The sequence below is a fragment of the Callorhinchus milii genome, unplaced genomic scaffold (genome assembly GCF_018977255.1).
Source record: "Callorhinchus milii isolate IMCB2004 unplaced genomic scaffold, IMCB_Cmil_1.0 Scaffold5, whole genome shotgun sequence".
Taxonomy (NCBI): Eukaryota; Metazoa; Chordata; class Chondrichthyes; order Chimaeriformes; family Callorhinchidae; genus Callorhinchus; species Callorhinchus milii.
The window spans coordinates 26,511,247-26,527,344 of NW_024704746.1; the positions used below are offsets into that span (position 1 = coordinate 26,511,247).

The window sequence follows — 16,098 nt, forward strand, 5'->3', positions numbered from 1 at the left end:
GTGTGTGGGGGGTGTGTGTGTGTACAGAGTGTGTGTGTGTGTGTGACGCGGTGTTGCTGTTCGGGGTGAAGGGGAACTCACACTCCGCGGATGTGCACAAACCGGAAGTGAAAACTGATCAAATTCCTACACCGGAAGAGAAGAGCAGCGACTGATCACAGAGACTGAGGGTAACACCGCACACACCGCCCCACACACCCTCACACACACACACCCTCACACACACCCCCACACACAGCCCCACACACACAGCCCCACACACAGCCCCACACACACCCTCCCACACACCCCACACACACCCTCACACACCCTCACACACACCCCACACACAGCCCCCACACACAGCCCCACACACACCCTCCCACACACCCCACACACAGCCCCACACACAGCCCCACACACACCCTCCCACACACCCCACACACAGCCCCACACACACAGCACACACCCCCCCACACACACCCTCCCACACACCCCACACACAGCCCCCACACCCCCCCACACACACCCCCACACACACCCTCACACACCCCCACACCCCCACACACAGCCCCACACACACCCCCACACACAGCCCCACACACAGCCCCACACACCCCCACACACACAGCCCCACACACACCCCCACACACCCCACACACAGCCCCACACACACCCCCACACACCCCACACACAGCCCCACACACACCCCCACACACCCCCACACACCCCACACACCCCCACACACACCCCAACACACACACACCCTCCCACACCCCCACACACACCCCCACACACACCCCCACACACACCCACACCCCCCACACCCCCCCCCACACCCCCCCACACACCCCCACACACACCCCACACACACCCCCCACACACACCCCAACACACACCCCACACACACACCCCCCCACACACCCCCCCACCCACACACACCCCCACACACACACCCCCACACACACACCCCCCCACACACCCCCCCACCCACACACACACCCCCACACACAGCCCCCCCACACAGCCCCACCCACACAGCCCCACACACACACACCCCACCCACACACACCCCCCACCCACACACACTCCCACACACACACACCCACACACAGCCCCCCCCACAGCCCCACACACACAGCCCCACACACACACACCCCCACACACACACACACACACCCCACACACACACACACCCCCACACACCCACAGGGTGAGAGAGGGCGGGAGAAAGGGAATGTGAGAGAGAGAGAGAATGTGTGTGTGTGAGAGAGAGATGAGCTGAGTGGGGAGGGAGAGGGAGAGAGAGAGAGAGAGAACACTGGGAATTAGTTCAGTAATAATACAATTTATCTGAAATCTTATTATCTTTTTTGAATTAAAAGCGGATATAAAACCCTCGCGAGGAAATCACTCGGTCGATGAACACATTAGGGATCAAGTGAATTGCTTGAAATACTGGAGACATGGAGCCCGGGAGCCCTGATCCCCTCAACACGGGATATCGGTTCGATCCGGATTCCGGGAGGTCGGAGTTTGAGATTCCCGAAACCCCAAGGTACAGAAACCCTGGTGGGAATCGTTCGTGAACGGCTGCAGCTGAACGTACACGCAATATTCTCTCTCCTTTCTCTCCCTCCCTCTCCCCCCCAACCCTCCCCCGGCTCCACATCCCTCAGAGGATTGAGCCTGGAATTCTTGACCTCGCTTCTAAAGCTCCTGCTGCCCCCTCCCTCCCTCCCTCTGCCACCTCTTAACACCATAACCAACGCTCCCGCTCCCTCCGGCGGGCACCGACCTGCTTCATGTCACCCACCATCAATGGTCAGGGCTTCAGCTTTGCTGCGCCCGCCCTCTGGAATTCCAGCCCCAAATCCCTCGGCCTCAACTCCTCCCTTGCCTCCTTCAGGGCTCGACTCACGACCTTCCTCTTTGACTGTGCCTGACACCACACTCTCACCCCTACTCCATCAGCCCTACCCTTCCCCCCCCCCACTCAGGTGCAAATCCTTAATTGTCCAGGGCCTTGGGACGTCCGTCTGTTAGCAAAGACGCTGTATGAGTGTGATTTGTTGTTGTGGAAAACTTGTGCCTAAATTTTGTTGCTTTCTGTTTTTTGAAGCCCTGTTTTTGACAAGAACAGTAAACTACGGAGATTGGGAACTGCCTCCTCCACAAGCACCGTTAATAGTGGCGGCACAAGACCAAGAGCTGTGAGTGGACCATTTCAGACCATTTCTTGCTGCTAACCATGGTTTGGCTTCACTTGTTCAGCTGACAGCTCTCCTGAGAGCTTGAGGTGGATGATAATTAATCCTGGCATTTGGTACAGCGCCTTATTATGTCTTCGAGACGTCTCAAAGCGCTTCACAGGATACACTGAAAAGTGAATTGACTCTGTATTTTGTGGGCGAAACGCGGCAGCCAATTGCGGACAGCAGCGTTCCACAGACAGCCGTGGATTGAGTGACCAATTTTTTTTATTTGTGACCAGGCAAGTGAATATGCGGTTAGAATCCAATATGATGGAGATTCTGAAATGGATAATAAATGCTCCGAATTAGTACCAGGATTGTTACCTGTCCTCATTGAATCAGGTGCCATTTCTGGAGCTCGGCCATTGGGTGAAGCTCTTGGTCCTGTAAAGAGGTAAATAGGCAGTTAAACTCCTAGGTGTGGTATGGTAAATGCCAGCACCTAATTTCATGAGCATTAAAAATAATGCAGCTGACGTACATGAAGTCAAGAGCCATTGCTCTGAGACGCTGTCTGCGTGAGGGGTGCTATACAAATGCAAGTTGTTGTTATTAAAATGGAGCTTTTTTGCTCTGGGGCTATTTTGTCTCTGGATTCTTTTGAAGGTTAGAAAGGTTGAGTACCATGAGCTTTTCATGCTAAATGTTTTACTGAGGTGTAGTCGAGCAAGTTGCCATTTTTTTTTGTTTGTTTTGCATTAAATATTTTTGCATGGTGTGGAAGGAGCTGAAATCAGAGCCTGTGCTTTAAAGAACGAAATAAGACAATTAATTATAAGCTGTAATGTTCAGCTTTTGTGCAAATGAATGTACAAATGTCCTAAGAATCCATTCTTTCTTATCGTTTTTAAATGTCTGCTTTAACGCTGTTTTAGATGGACGGATCGGTGATGATGAACAGTGCGAGGAAGCGCCTTTCGATGCTGCCCTCCTCCCCGATTCGGAGATCCGATAGGTACGCGAGGGAGAGACTTGTAGAAGCAACTCGTGACTCTTTGCTAAGTGTGACCAAAATCACTTTAAGCCCAAGAGAAAGTAAACATCGAGCAGGTGAAGCTTCGAAACCGGCTGCTAGGAGAGAGAAGAGCTCAGAAAGAGCCGGCTCTAGCAAAGGAGGTTCACAGTTACTTCTGCAGAGTTGTCAAGGGTTGGGTGCGGTGTCAGGCTCGAGAGGGTCTTCTTCCATTCTTAACAAGAGGATCTATGGCAGTTACACAAATAGCCGGACCCTGGCGTCAGCCAATTCCTCGCACTCTCCAGCGATTAAAAAAGCAAAGCCGTCAACGGTTGGATCATTGAAAGCAAATACTAACTGTTTACAGTCTTGGAGTTCACCTACCAAAGAGACCAATGGCACTGTGAGCGCCACATCAACACCTACAAGGAAGGGTAATGCTCGCACCTCATTGCTACCCTCCAAGAGTAATGCTCGCACCGCATTGCTACCCTCCAAGAGTAATGCTCGCACCTCATTGCTACCCTCAAAGAGTAATGCTCGCACCTCATTGCTACCTTCCAAGAGTAATGCTCGCACCTCATTCTTACAGTCCGAGAGTAATGAACGATCCACATTGTTACCTTCAAAGATTAATGAACGGTCCACATTGTTACCCCCAAAGAGTAATGATCACATCTCATTGATACCCTCAAAGAGTAACGATCACACCTCATTGATACCCTCAAAGAGTAATGAACCATCCGCAGTGATACCTACAAGGAGAAATGATGGCGCCACATTTACATCTGCAGAGAGCAGTGACTGGGCTACATTCACACGTCCAGCAGAGCAGAAGAGTGAGCAAGCAGAAGCTTCCATCTCCAGCCTTCATCAGTGCACCAACAGCTCACCAGCCACCTCGACTGTAAACCCTGCTCCACTTACCCTTTTGGAAAACACTAATCACTGGATTGATCTGGACGGGAGTGATGATGAAGTAGTGGGTATGTTCTCGATCCCCCCCCCCCGAGTCTTTGTGCAGTGAGAGTGGTTTAGTTAAGGCGCTGCATTTACTTATTTGTGTTTAACTTTAAAGGTTTGTGGTTCCATCAAGGCAAGCGCAATACAAGTGTTGCAGGTGGCCCCCATTTCCTCCTCGTTGTTAGCATTGCCTTTAAACAGCTCAATTAATGATATTCAGCTTGGCTTAGTTATTAGTATTCTTGTCTCTGGGACAGAGGATTGTGAGGTCAGCCTCCATGGCTCATAATATCAGTGAGATATCAGGAAGCACTTTATTGCCAGAGTTACTGTCTTCCAGCAGTTACCCCAACACACACTCTGGGCTCCCCCCAAACCTTGGCTCTTGCCAACCTGAGCCTAACACTTTCCAGAATAACTCTCTCCAGGGAGCGAGAGAGAGAGGGAGAGCGCATTCGATTCCACAATCTCTCTGGGATTTCCATGTGTAGGTGGGAGGTGTGGAATTCTCAGCTTAGTTTGGATTCTCTTAAGTAACGGTGATGGGTTTCCGCACGTGTCAGACATCAAATGCAAAGCTTATTAATGTCATTCTAAACCGTTCAGTCCAGGTTCATAGGTACTTAAACTTGCACATTCTTACGCTGAATAAATGCTGCTGCATTATCTTTTTTATTTTGATTAACTTTGCTTTATTCTTGTATGATGCTGATTTGTTGAACTGCAAAATTCAAAGAGGATTATTTTTATTCCCACGTCAAATAAATTGATTGTTCAGGGAATTGTTTTCCAGCTATTTCAGAGCCAAGCAGCCGAGACCCCCAGGTTATGGTGATCATTGATGATAATACAGCTGTTCAGCTTGCTCAACTCGAAGAGGATGAAGTATTTGCCAGGCATCTTCAGGTTAATAAATCTAATAATTACTCACTAGAATGTGAATGTGTAATATTAATAATCCTTGCATTTGATATAGCCCCTTGTCACGTCTTCGAGACGACTCAATGCGCTTGACAGAATATACTGTAAAGTGAAATATATATATAATTTCTTAATTTCTTGCAAATCCAATGTTTGCCAGTAAGTGCGCATGTGGTAACATGTTGAGACGCATTGAATCACAGGAAATGTAGTCTTAATTCATCACCACGTGAGCACTTACTGGCTACATTAAATTGCACGTGTGCAGTGTAGATTATTGATTAAATCAGATTTCCTACAACTTCTACCATTTGCCTTAAACCTGAACTTTGAGTAAGTCGTATTAATTGTTTCTCACTGATGCGACTTGTGTGAGTTTTACTGTATTCGCTAATGTTGCATCTACTTTCTATGGCTTTTAACTAAGCTGCTGTTATTAGAAAGCTTTCAGAAAATTATTTTAATTGCTTATTTGCTTTTGGGCTGGTATTAATACCTTGACTAATCCACTGTATTACTAGACTGCAATATATAGCAAAGACACTTTGAGATAGCCTTTAGGAATAGAGCAGGTGGGCATTTACTTCTGCCTCCATCGTGATTAATTAAATACCTGCTTACAGCTTCGCAAGGAGTACGTGGAATAACAAATGCCTAAATCCAAAACTATTTTGTAGTTTATTAAGTGTATTTTTTTTGACAGGCTCAGTTTGATATGGAAGCTCTGCAATACGGCAGGGAGAATGTTGCTACAGGGAGACCATCAAATGCAGTAAGTGCTGAGAACTCAAACGTGTACATCTGTCCGGTGAGGATGTGTGAAGCAGGCGCGGGAGTAATACTGTTATGAAGTCGCAAAGATTGTGCATTCGATTTTTGGATTACACTGTAGTCTCAAACAAGGAAGCAATTGGGCGAGCTAACATAACAATCCTTGCACTTGCTGCAGCACCTGATCACATCGTTGAGATGTTTCAAAATGCTTTGCAGAATATACTGTAAAGTGTAGTGGCTGTGTATTTTGTGGGCGAAACGCGGCAGCCAGTTGCGCACAGCTGCGTCCCCACAAACAGTCATGGATTGAGTGACCAAATTATTTTTTTATTTGATGGGATTACCCCCAGAAAAGCAGTCCGCCAATCGACTAACACTCGGGTTCCTACTTACTGCCAACTAAACAGAGGCGTGTGGAGTAAGGAAACTTGCCCAACTTGTCGCCCTGTCCGGGAATCAAACTCAGCTCCTCTCGCTTGCGAGGCGAGTGCTGTAACCACTGAGCTACAGGGTGTATTGCGTAATGTGAGGAAATGGTGTCTTTTACGTTAACCTCTTTTTTTGAGTTTTTTTGGAAGCTTCTGAACTTAATGTAATTTTATTATAACAGGCAGAAACCAGCAATTTCTGTGGGATACCCGGCTGTGGTGGGTATGAAGCTTTCTTAGCACCTGTGGACTTTGGATACTGTAGGAAACCTGGATGTGGTGAATATCTAAACCCAAGCGACAGAAGACCAGCAGAAATTGATTCTGTTCTTCAAGATCTGCAGGGATTTTTTGACCAAAGATATGGTAAGGATTGTTCTAGTAACTGCTGATGACCAATACTCTAAGTAAAATTGTCTTAACCATTTTAGCACTGAAGCTGCTGTGAGAAGTTGCAGTGGAGCAAATTGAGAAATTGTTTTGTAGTATGTAGTACCTCCCTGAATGGATTTCCATCTTACTTGCCTAAGGCTGGGCAGCACTGATGCAAATAAGCAGAAACTGAGCGATTGAGGACCCAAAAGGTCCTGGGATAATGGAATTGACAAAACTTTGTGCTAAAACACTGACTAGATTTCTACTTCTGCTTGAAAAATATGATGCTGTAAAAGTCTGATCTGTATAAATCGTATAATCTCCTAAATCATACATCTGCCCAAATCCCGTTCAAACGTTTATATTCTCTGCAAGTTTGACATAATGCATACTTCGCATAAGTCGTATCAAATGTTTGGTCCCAACTGATATGACTTGTGTGAGGTTTACTGTGCAATGGTGCAGTGTAGTATAAGTTGTTGTATCTAGTCTTGTGTTGAGTCGTGTTTTTAATCAGATTTGTACTCCTAACAGATATGTTATTATTTCTAAGCGTTCTGAGACGTTACCCATATTATTATTATCTAAGCGTTTTGAGACGCTACCCTGTGTGGAGGGTGATATTGTTGTTGCTGTTGTATTTGTCTTGCTTGAATTTGACCTTGCATGTACTCAGCCAGTCAAATCCCATTTAAATCTCTGTGTATTGCAGAGAGAGAGGGTTATGAGAGAAGGGAACAAAGATTCCGCAGGAGGCGAAATGCTTATGTGAATGACGGTAATGACTATGAGGTAAGCAGACGTGCTTTGACTGTTACTTATAGTATAGATTGGAAGAATATACGTTCTTTTTGTTTTGTTTGTGGGGGTGGGGGAGGGAAAGGAGACTGGAACACATACTCAGCACAGTGTAAAGATATTATCTGTGCTTTTGCCTAACTTCCCCATTTGCAAAATCTCCAAATTTGCATCTGAACAGCAAACTTGTTTGAATTATCAACTCATCCTCTCAGCTATCTCTTCAGGATTAACAGGTTTGTCTGCATGATAATGATGCAGCAGTCCTTTGCACAGCAAAGTCCCGCAAACGTTTGGGTTGAATGACTTATTGCAGAGGAACTGTTATTACAAAGCTTCAGTTATATCCTCACACTCGTCTTCAAACCCCGTCTGGCCCTGGCACCTCCCCATCTCTCTGACCTGCTTACTGCTGAACCCGTTGTGGATTGAGTGAGCACGTTTTTTTTAAATTCTTTGAAGGGATAAAGGACCCAAATTACTGTTTAAGGATCACAGTGTTATACAGTGTAAGATCGGCATTGAAGCCCGTTGTAGAGTGTGACTGTTTTCATGCGTTAGATCATAAGCAAAAAAAAAATGTTGCTGCAAAAATAACTCTGCACACTCGATCCACGAACTGTGTGTGGGACGCTGCTGTGCGCAATTGGCTGCCGCGTTTCACCCACAAATTATACAGTCAATTCACTTTACAGTATATCCTGTGAAGCGCTTTGAGACGTCTCAACAACGTGATAAGGCGCTGTATCAAATGCCAGGATTATTATTATTATTACTAATAATCTGGAATCACCTTTTCTCTAATCCAGGACCTCTTAGCTTTCGAAGATCACCAAGGTTCAGTCGTTTCACAGAAGAAACTCAGTGTTGCAGAAATCAATCGTTTACCAACAAAGTTCTTTGATCCAGCTCACGCCGCAGGGAAAACCCAGTGAGTAAAACCATTAACTGGAATCTACTCACGAGACTAATTGTTGAAAAATGAGCTGTACTTTGTATTCAGGATTCGAAAAGAGGGAATATGGCACCTTGAGGCATCAGCTGATGTCGAAAGGTTCCTTTGAATGTTAGGCTGATTTTGTCTTTTCATGCCTTTTGTGGTTGGCAGTCACCTCTGTTCATCTGATGCAAAGCTTTCAAAAGGGAATTGGAACTGTCCTTGATGAGGATAAATTTGTGGGGCTGTGGACTAAGAGTGGGGAAGTGGAACTAAGTTGGTAGCTCTTTCAAAGAACCAGCACCGGCACGGTGGGCTAAATGGCCTCTTGCTGTAGGATTCTGTGCATATTAAAAAAAACTTCATGAATTTCAAAGGTGACTTTATAAATTGGTGGTTGCGCCTCTAGTGGGTTTTTGACAGTGGCTACTGTCACCTTTTCTTCTCCCCTCTATCCCTCCCTGGGTCAGGGTTGTGCTCCGCTGCTGTCGAGTGCTCTGGGATGTTACACTGTGTGAGGGGCGCTGAGTAAATGCGTGTTGTTGTCTTGTTCCATCTTGATTTGTGTTTACAGTGAGAGGCTGAGTTTGGGGAACCAATTCAGATTAATTTAGGTGAATGTTTAGATGAGAACATCCATAACTCAAGGCCCCTCAGGCGCTGAAACTCGTGTTCGTGCCTTCATCACCTCCAGACTCAACTGTGCAAACTCCCTGATTGTCGGCCTTCCCAACTCCTCCCTCCACAGCTGCAGATAATCCAGAACTCTGCCGCCCGTGTCCTCTCCCGCACCAAACTCCGTGACCCCATATCCCCCACTCTCGCCTGACTCCATTGGCTCCCTATCCTTCAGAGGATCCAGTTCAGATCCTGGTCCTCACCTACAAAGCCCTCCATGGCTTCGCCCCACCCTACCTCTGCCACCTCCTAACCCCTGACCAACCCGCCCGCTCCCTCCGCTCAGCCGCTCCGGCTGCTCCACGTCCCCCGATCCACCCGCCCCACCATTGGCGGGAGAACCTTCATCCACTCTGTCCCCAATCTCTGGAACTTCATCCCCCAGTCACTCCGCCTCGCCCCCTCCTTAGTCTCCTTCAAGTCCCGCCTCAAAACCCTCCTCTTCGACCATGCCATCGGTCACCCCCCTTCCCTTCCCCTCCCTCACCCCCCATCCCCAGCTCGGGTCTGAAATGCTGTCATTGTCCAGCGCCTTGGGACATCCTCCCGCCGTGAAAGGCGCTGTACACATGTAATCTTCTTGTTGTTGTAAGTTCCTTTGTCTATACAATTGAAACATTTAATAATATAACATTATTTTCTAAGTGTTAAAACTATATTAAGCTTCAATAGCAAGTAAAGTTTTCTTTTAAAAATTGCTGCGAAGCAGAGGTCATAGAATGGTGTACATTTTTGAGGGAAAGTACACTTTGTACACTTCCTTATCACTTTGTGCCATCCATAAATCAGCCCGAAGGGCTAAGGAACTCACCAAAGAGGAGGTTTGGTATTTACATGTGGTCATTCAATGCCACAGAACCATTCACCCTAAACTAGTCCATCAACTGAGGCACAAATTTCAATTAACCTTAAACTTGTGGAGTCCTGTAGCTCAGTGGTTAGAGCACTCACTTTGCAAGCGAGAGATGTGGGTTCGATTCCCGGCAGAGTGAAACCTTGGGCAACTTTCCTTACTCCACACACAGCCTGATAATAATGACTCAAAAAAAATAATAAAATTGGTCATTTCAATCCACGACTGTTTGTGGGTCACTGCTGTGCGCAATTGGCTGCTGCATTTCGCCCACAAATATGCAGTCAATTCTATGAAGCGCTTTGAGACGTCTGGAAGACGTGAAAAGCGCTGTATCAAATGCATGGATTATTATTATTATTATTTCTTTAATCTTGTCGGATTATTTAAAAAGAATACTATGGGTTATTGAACCAACTATTCTAGAAAATGCCTGATTTCTTTAAAATGTTTTGACTGTTGTGTTGAAGCTCAAATCCGTTTTCCACGCGGGTCTAATCTTTTATGTTCTAATCATTCCTCAGGTGTTACATCTGCTTTAGTGACTACTTGCCAACTGAGAAGCTTAGAATCTTGCCCTGTATTCATGATTATCACATTCAATGCATTGATCGCTGGTTAAAGGTAGGTATTACGGTTTGCCAGAGAAACTTCATAAACTGTTATTTTGACGGTAGATTTCATTTTGGCCCTTGGCTTTGTTATGTAGCACCTTTCATGTTTCCAAACCTGGGGGAGGGGAATGGGCAACACTTAATTGCGGAGGAGTAGAATTGTCATTATCTTAAGTTTTTTATGTAACTGCATTCTAAGGGTTCTTTAATTCAAGTGAGTTTCGTAGGTTATGAGGGTTGATTTTTTTTTAACATCAATCCACTTTGTATCTCATTAAATCCACTTGTATTTTGATGGAAATGTCGTAACTTTGCTGTGTCTCTGTCCTGCAGGCAAACTCCAGCTGTCCCATTTGCAGAGTTGATATTAACTTGGAATCTGCTGGACTGATGTAGGAGATTTACTGACCGGAAGGTCATCAATGAGCCATACTTTAATGCAATATCATTCCGGTAGCTCGATTGTTTTTTAAGGGGAGATGCTTTCAGAAACTTAGCGATGGATGGATGAAAACAAATCTTGCTGTGTGTGCATATGCTAAGTTTGATTTTTCTATGTATTGTATACAATAGAAGTGAGGATACTCAGGATTTTAAATATATACTACTGATACAGTTGAATGCAGGGATTATTATTATTACAATGCATCTCAACCTCAGATTTTGAATTTTTTTAAAATAAAATAAAACTTGACGGTGGAAAATTTTATGTTTTCTGATCTGTACTTAAATTTCTGTAAAAGTGATTCATAATTATATCTAATTTTATGTTTGTTAATAAAAAGTAGAATAAAAAATCATTGTTTTTTTAATAACTGTTTTACCTCCTCTATATGGCAATACCACTGCTGTTAAATCGAGGATCCAGTGAAATGTGAAAAACATTCAACATTTTCTTGAAGCAAAACAAATTTAGGCAATTATATCTTCAGACTGAAGACACCACATCTGAAACCAATGTACCTAAAGTAACTGAATGTCTGTCTCGACACTTCAGTGCTTTTTTGGTGCACTGCTTTCACAATAAACAAGCAGAAAATTACTAAATAGCATAGCTTTTTAATTAAAACGTTTCACACGTTCATTCATATTAATACTGTTTTATCAAACTAAATTACAATCTATTCTAAAGTTCTGAAACCTAGACACCAATTAGAAATCATATTGGTGTGGTTTCTTCAAATGTACTTTTGGTCATCTTTCCCTTCCTTGGGGTCTCCTTGGAACTGAACTGACCGGCAGGACCTGAAAGTCCCTGAGGGCAGGGAATCCTCCCCCTCAGCTCCTGCTAACCCGCAGTCAAAGCCCTAATGGGGAGGGTGGTCCTATCTGGACAAGCAGTGGGAAGGCTTGGCCCGACAGTGATATCAATGGCCAAGCTGTGTGGTTTGATCTGGTTAGACTCCAGCAGTTATCCCAACGCACACTCTGGGCTCCCCCCAAGCCTTCGCTCTTGCCAACCTGCGCCTAATACTTTCCGGTATTAGGATGAGTTCCTCCGGGGGGGAGAGAGAGTGCATTCCATTCCAACAATCTCTCTGGGATTTCCATGTGTAGTTGGGATGCATGGAAACCTCAGTTTGGTTTGGAGACTCTTAAGGGTTTCTGTATGTGTCAGACACCCAGCTGACCAAAAAATATATTCCCCTCTTCAGTCCCTTTGACTCCCACCACTGGTTTGGGTTGGGTGCCAGCAGTGTTGAACACTTCTGAGACTTCCTGTCGATGTGAAACGTGCTGTATATAAATGCAAATTGTATGCTATTTCTGCAACAGCATTTTTATTGCAAGAGCATTTTTATTACAATTCAACATTTTGATGTACAACAGTTTTCAAGTTTGCTGTTATTATAATTTAGGCTATTGAAACCAAACATCGATTTCACATACTATTTGCAAAAGTCTTTTGTAAGACTGTGCTAAGGTCTTTGCTAATCTGTTATATGATTTTCTGACCCTCTAAGATTAACTACATGGATTGCGTTGTTGTTTCAATAGTAAGGCAGGATGTTTTACGTTGATTAAATGAGTTAAATTAAAAAAAGTGGCTAAAGAGTCAATTTAGAGTCCTATGTTAGTGTACGATTTGAATTATGAAAGTTTTATCCACTTATATTGAGTGATTTATCACCATGTACAGAAACATTACTGTTACCCAGAACACTGAAGTGTTGAATTAATTTGAGGTTTTAAAAACATTGGTTCTCAACGGCACCTCATGTAGTGGAGGAGCTAATCAAACAGAAACAGAATAATATTTTTATTGATAGATGTACTCAGCATTTTAGCATCTGAATTATATATCCCGATACAAAGATGCAACCTGTCGATCTCGTATTAAAAGGATCTTCCAAATAGTCATCAAAATTAGGTTACCTCATTTCTTATTGTCATAATAACGTTGTTTCATCGCTCTGTATTTTTTAAGATAGTACATAGCCTCCAATTCCTTTATCACATATTCACCTCTCGCTATTAGGTCCTTGATGGTGTTAGGGTCCTTAACATCTTTGTTTTTCATGAAAGCAATCTTAAGACGACCTCTGAAGTAGTCTTCTCCCTTTGGATATTGTTTGCCAAGGTGCAGCAACTTTAACACAAAATAATACCACACTTTTTTTTTTAGTCAAGCAGTAATGCGCATTTCCTCACTGCAATTGGATGCACTTGAGTCCATACAGGTGTGTAGTGGCACTAGATACAAGACTCCATATACAGTAAGTTGAATCGTACTGATCTTTCAACGGTTGTCAACTTAACATTCACAAAACTGACCAAATTACAAAGTGTGTGTACATCTGAGTCAATGGTTCTAAAGCGGGAAACAATATTTAAGAGAAAGAAGTAAATAAATTAATCATAGTTTTATGCTTCTTCACCAGATTCACAGTGCAATGGAGCTATGTAGAATCTCCACAAAACCTTCACTGGAGTCCTGTAGCTCAGTGGTTAGAGCACTCGCCTCGCAAGCGAGAGACCAGGGTTTGATCCCCGGCAGATCAGGGCGAAACCTTGGGCAGGTTTCCTTACTCCACATCTCTGATAATAGTCCCTCAAGAAAAAAATAATAAATTGCTCACGTCAACCCACGGCTGTTTGTGGGGACGCTGCTGTGCGCAATTGGCTGCCGGGTTTTGCCCACAAAATACAGTCAACTTACTCTACAGTATATCCTGTGAAGCGCTTTGAGACGTCTCGAAGACGTGATCAGGCGCTGTGTCAAATGCCGGGATCGTTATTATAATCAATTGGTGGTTCGTTTTTATGAATAAATCTGCGTACTGACTGCTTCAGTGCAAATCTCTTCTCAACGCAAAAAGCAGACGAACAGATACGTACATTTTTATAAAGCTTTACAACTTCACTGCGTAGCGGATTTGACATGTTCCAGCTGCTGTCCTTCCAGCCCTCTTTGCCACACGGCTGCGGGCCCTGACACAGACAAAAGTTAGTTTAGGTTACACCGGTGGAGGGGGGTGGGTGGGTGGGGTAGGGTGGAGGGGGGTGTGGAAGGGGGTGGGGCGGAGGGGGTGTGTGTGGGTGGGGTAGGGTGGGGGGTGTGGAGGAGGTGTGGGGGTGTGGAGGGGGTGTGGGGGTGTGGAGGGGCTGTGGGGGGTGTGGAAGGGGGTGGGGCGGAGGGGGTGTGTGTGGGTGGGGTAGGGTGGGGGTGTGGAGGAGGTGTGGGGGTGTGGAGGGGGTGTGGGGGTGTGGAGGGGCTGTGGGGGTGTGGAGGGGGGATGGTGGAGGGGGGTGTGTGGGGGTACAGTCGATAGTTTGGGGTCAATGGCACATTGCAAGCGATTGCCAGGATCTGATCGACGGTGAAACTGGACCTTTGGTCCTCTTTCGTGGAGCAAATTCTTATGATGAACAACGTATCTGATAATAAGTAATAATAATAAATATTAATAATAATAATCGTTCCATTTGGTGCTGCGCCTCATCACCTCATTGGGACAACACCAACAACAACAACACTCCATTTGTAAAGTGCCCTTCATGTCGGGAGAACGTCCCAAAGCAGTCGGGGAGCGGGTCCTGAGCCGGGGGGGCAGAGGGGTGCAGTGACTGTGGGGGGTGTAGTGACTGTGGGGGGGTGTAGTGACTGTGTGAGGGGGTGTAGTGACTGTGAGGGGGTGTAGTGACTGTGGGGGGTGTAGTGACTGTGAGGGGGTGTAGTGACTGTGAGGGGGTGTAGTGACTGTGTGAGGGGGTGTAGTGACTGTGTGAGGGGGTGTAGTGACTGTGGGGGGTGTAGTGACTGTGTGAGGGGGTGTAGTGACTGTGTGAGGGGGTGTAGTGACTGTGGGGGGTGTAGTGACTGTGTGAGGGGGTGTAGTGACTGTGAGGGGGTGTAGTGACTGTGTGGGGGGGTGTAGTGACTGTGTGAGGGGGTGTAGTGACTGTGAGGGGGTGTAGTGACTGTGTGAGGGGGTGTAGTGACTGTGTGAGGGGGTGTAGTGACTGTGTGAGGGGGTGTAGTGACTGTGTGGCACTGGGGGTGTAGTGACTGTGTGGCACTGGGGGTGTAGTGACTGTGTGAGGGGGTGTAGTGACTGTGAGGGGGTGTAGTGACTGTGTGAGGGGGTGTAGTGACTGTGTGAGGGGGTGTAGTGACTGTGTGAGGGGGTGTAGTGACTGTGAGGGGGTGTAGTGACTGTGTGGGGGGTGTAGTGACTGTGTGAGGGGGTGTAGTGACTGTGGGGGGGTGTAGTGACTGTGCGGGGGGTGTAGTGACTGTGTGAGGTGTAGTGACTGTGAGGGGGTGTAGTGACTGTGGGGGGGGTGTAGTGACTGTGCGGGGGGTGTAGTGACTGTGTGGGGGGTGTAGTGACTGTGTGAGGGGGTATAGTGACTGTGAGAGGGTGTATAGTGACCGTGTGAGGGGTGTAGTGACTGTGAGGGGTGTAGTGACTGTGTGGGGGGTGTAGTGACTGTGAGGGTGTAGTGACTGTGAGGGGTGTAGTGACTGTGTGAGGGGGTGTAGTGACTGTGTGAGGGGGTGTAGTGACTGTGAGGGGGTGTAGTGACTGTGTGAGAGGGTGTAGTGACTGTGGGGGGTGTAGTGACTGTGAGGGGGTGTAGTGACTGTGGGGGGTGTAGTGACTGTGTGGGGGGTGTAGTGACTGTGGGGGGTGTAGTGACTGTGTGGGGGGTGTAGTGACTGTGTGGGGGGGTGTAGTGACTGTGTGAGGGGGTGTAGTGACTGTGGGGGGGTGTAGTGACTGTGTGGGGGGGTGTAGTGACTGTGGGGGCCTCTCTTGCCTGGTTGTGGTTGTGGTTGTGGCTGTCACACAGCGCGGATTTCGAGGGGAAACATCAGGGCCACACAGTGGGGATTGACCACAGCGCCGGACTGCAGCCACCGCCAACCGTCACCCGCCGACCCTCAGCACCAGCGCCACCGCCCCCCGCGGCTCCCGCTGGTACTGCAGCTCCCACACCGCCCCCCGCGGCTCCCGCTGGCACTGCAGCTCCCACAGCCCCACAGCGCCCCCCGCGGCTCCCGCTGGCACTGCAGCTCCCACACCGCCCCCCGCGGCTCCCGCTGGTACTGCAGCTCCCACA

At 46.7% G+C, this 16,098-nt stretch overlaps 2 protein-coding genes across 4 annotated transcripts; one reads left to right on the top strand and one right to left on the bottom strand.

Moving 5' to 3' along the window:
• Positions 1-48: 48 nt before the first annotated feature.
• On the top strand, positions 49-11,313 carry LOC103188874 (serine/arginine repetitive matrix protein 2). 3 transcript variants are annotated; one of them, XM_007909032.2, is made up of 12 exons: positions 49-170; positions 1,365-1,537; positions 2,102-2,192; positions 3,110-3,623; positions 3,984-4,175; positions 4,946-5,058; positions 5,777-5,845; positions 6,458-6,641; positions 7,363-7,442; positions 8,258-8,379; positions 10,441-10,540; positions 10,864-11,313. In XM_007909032.2, the coding sequence occupies exons 2-12, from the start codon at positions 1,446-1,448 to the stop codon at positions 10,924-10,926; spliced, it is 1,620 nt and encodes a 539-aa protein (XP_007907223.2). In that variant the 5' UTR covers positions 49-170; positions 1,365-1,445; the 3' UTR covers positions 10,927-11,313. The 3 variants fall into 3 exon arrangements, with proteins under 3 accessions (XP_007907223.2, XP_007907222.2, XP_042191539.1); XM_007909031.2 differs by having other exon boundaries at positions 3,110-4,175; XM_042335605.1 differs by lacking the exon at positions 1,365-1,537 and having other exon boundaries at positions 3,110-4,175.
• A 1,462-nt stretch (positions 11,314-12,775) lies between these two features.
• Positions 12,776-15,962, bottom strand: LOC103188875 (electron transfer flavoprotein regulatory factor 1). The gene is made up of 3 exons (XM_042335608.1): positions 15,796-15,962; positions 13,870-13,962; positions 12,776-13,120 (listed from the first exon to the last, which is right to left on the bottom strand). The coding sequence occupies exons 2-3, from the start codon at positions 13,912-13,914 to the stop codon at positions 12,908-12,910; spliced, it is 258 nt and encodes an 85-aa protein (XP_042191542.1). The 5' UTR covers positions 13,915-13,962; positions 15,796-15,962; the 3' UTR covers positions 12,776-12,907.
• Between the last annotated feature and the right edge of the window lie 136 nt (positions 15,963-16,098).

Excerpts from the sequence above, each read along its gene's own strand:
- LOC103188875 (XM_042335608.1), bottom strand. The coding sequence starts at position 13,914 with ATGTCAAATCCGCTACGCAGTGAAGTTGTAAAGCTTTATAAAAAT. Across the intron at positions 13,121-13,869 it reads TTGTAAAGCTTTATAAAAAT|TTGCTGCACCTTGGCAAACA; the intron begins GTACGTATCTGT and ends TTTGTGTTAAAG.
- LOC103188874 (XM_007909031.2), top strand. The coding sequence starts at position 1,446 with ATGGAGCCCGGGAGCCCTGATCCCCTCAACACGGGATATCGGTTCGAT. Across the intron at positions 5,846-6,457 it reads CAGGGAGACCATCAAATGCA|GCAGAAACCAGCAATTTCTG; the intron begins GTAAGTGCTGAG and ends TTATTATAACAG. Across the intron at positions 10,541-10,863 it reads GCATTGATCGCTGGTTAAAG|GCAAACTCCAGCTGTCCCAT; the intron begins GTAGGTATTACG and ends TCTGTCCTGCAG.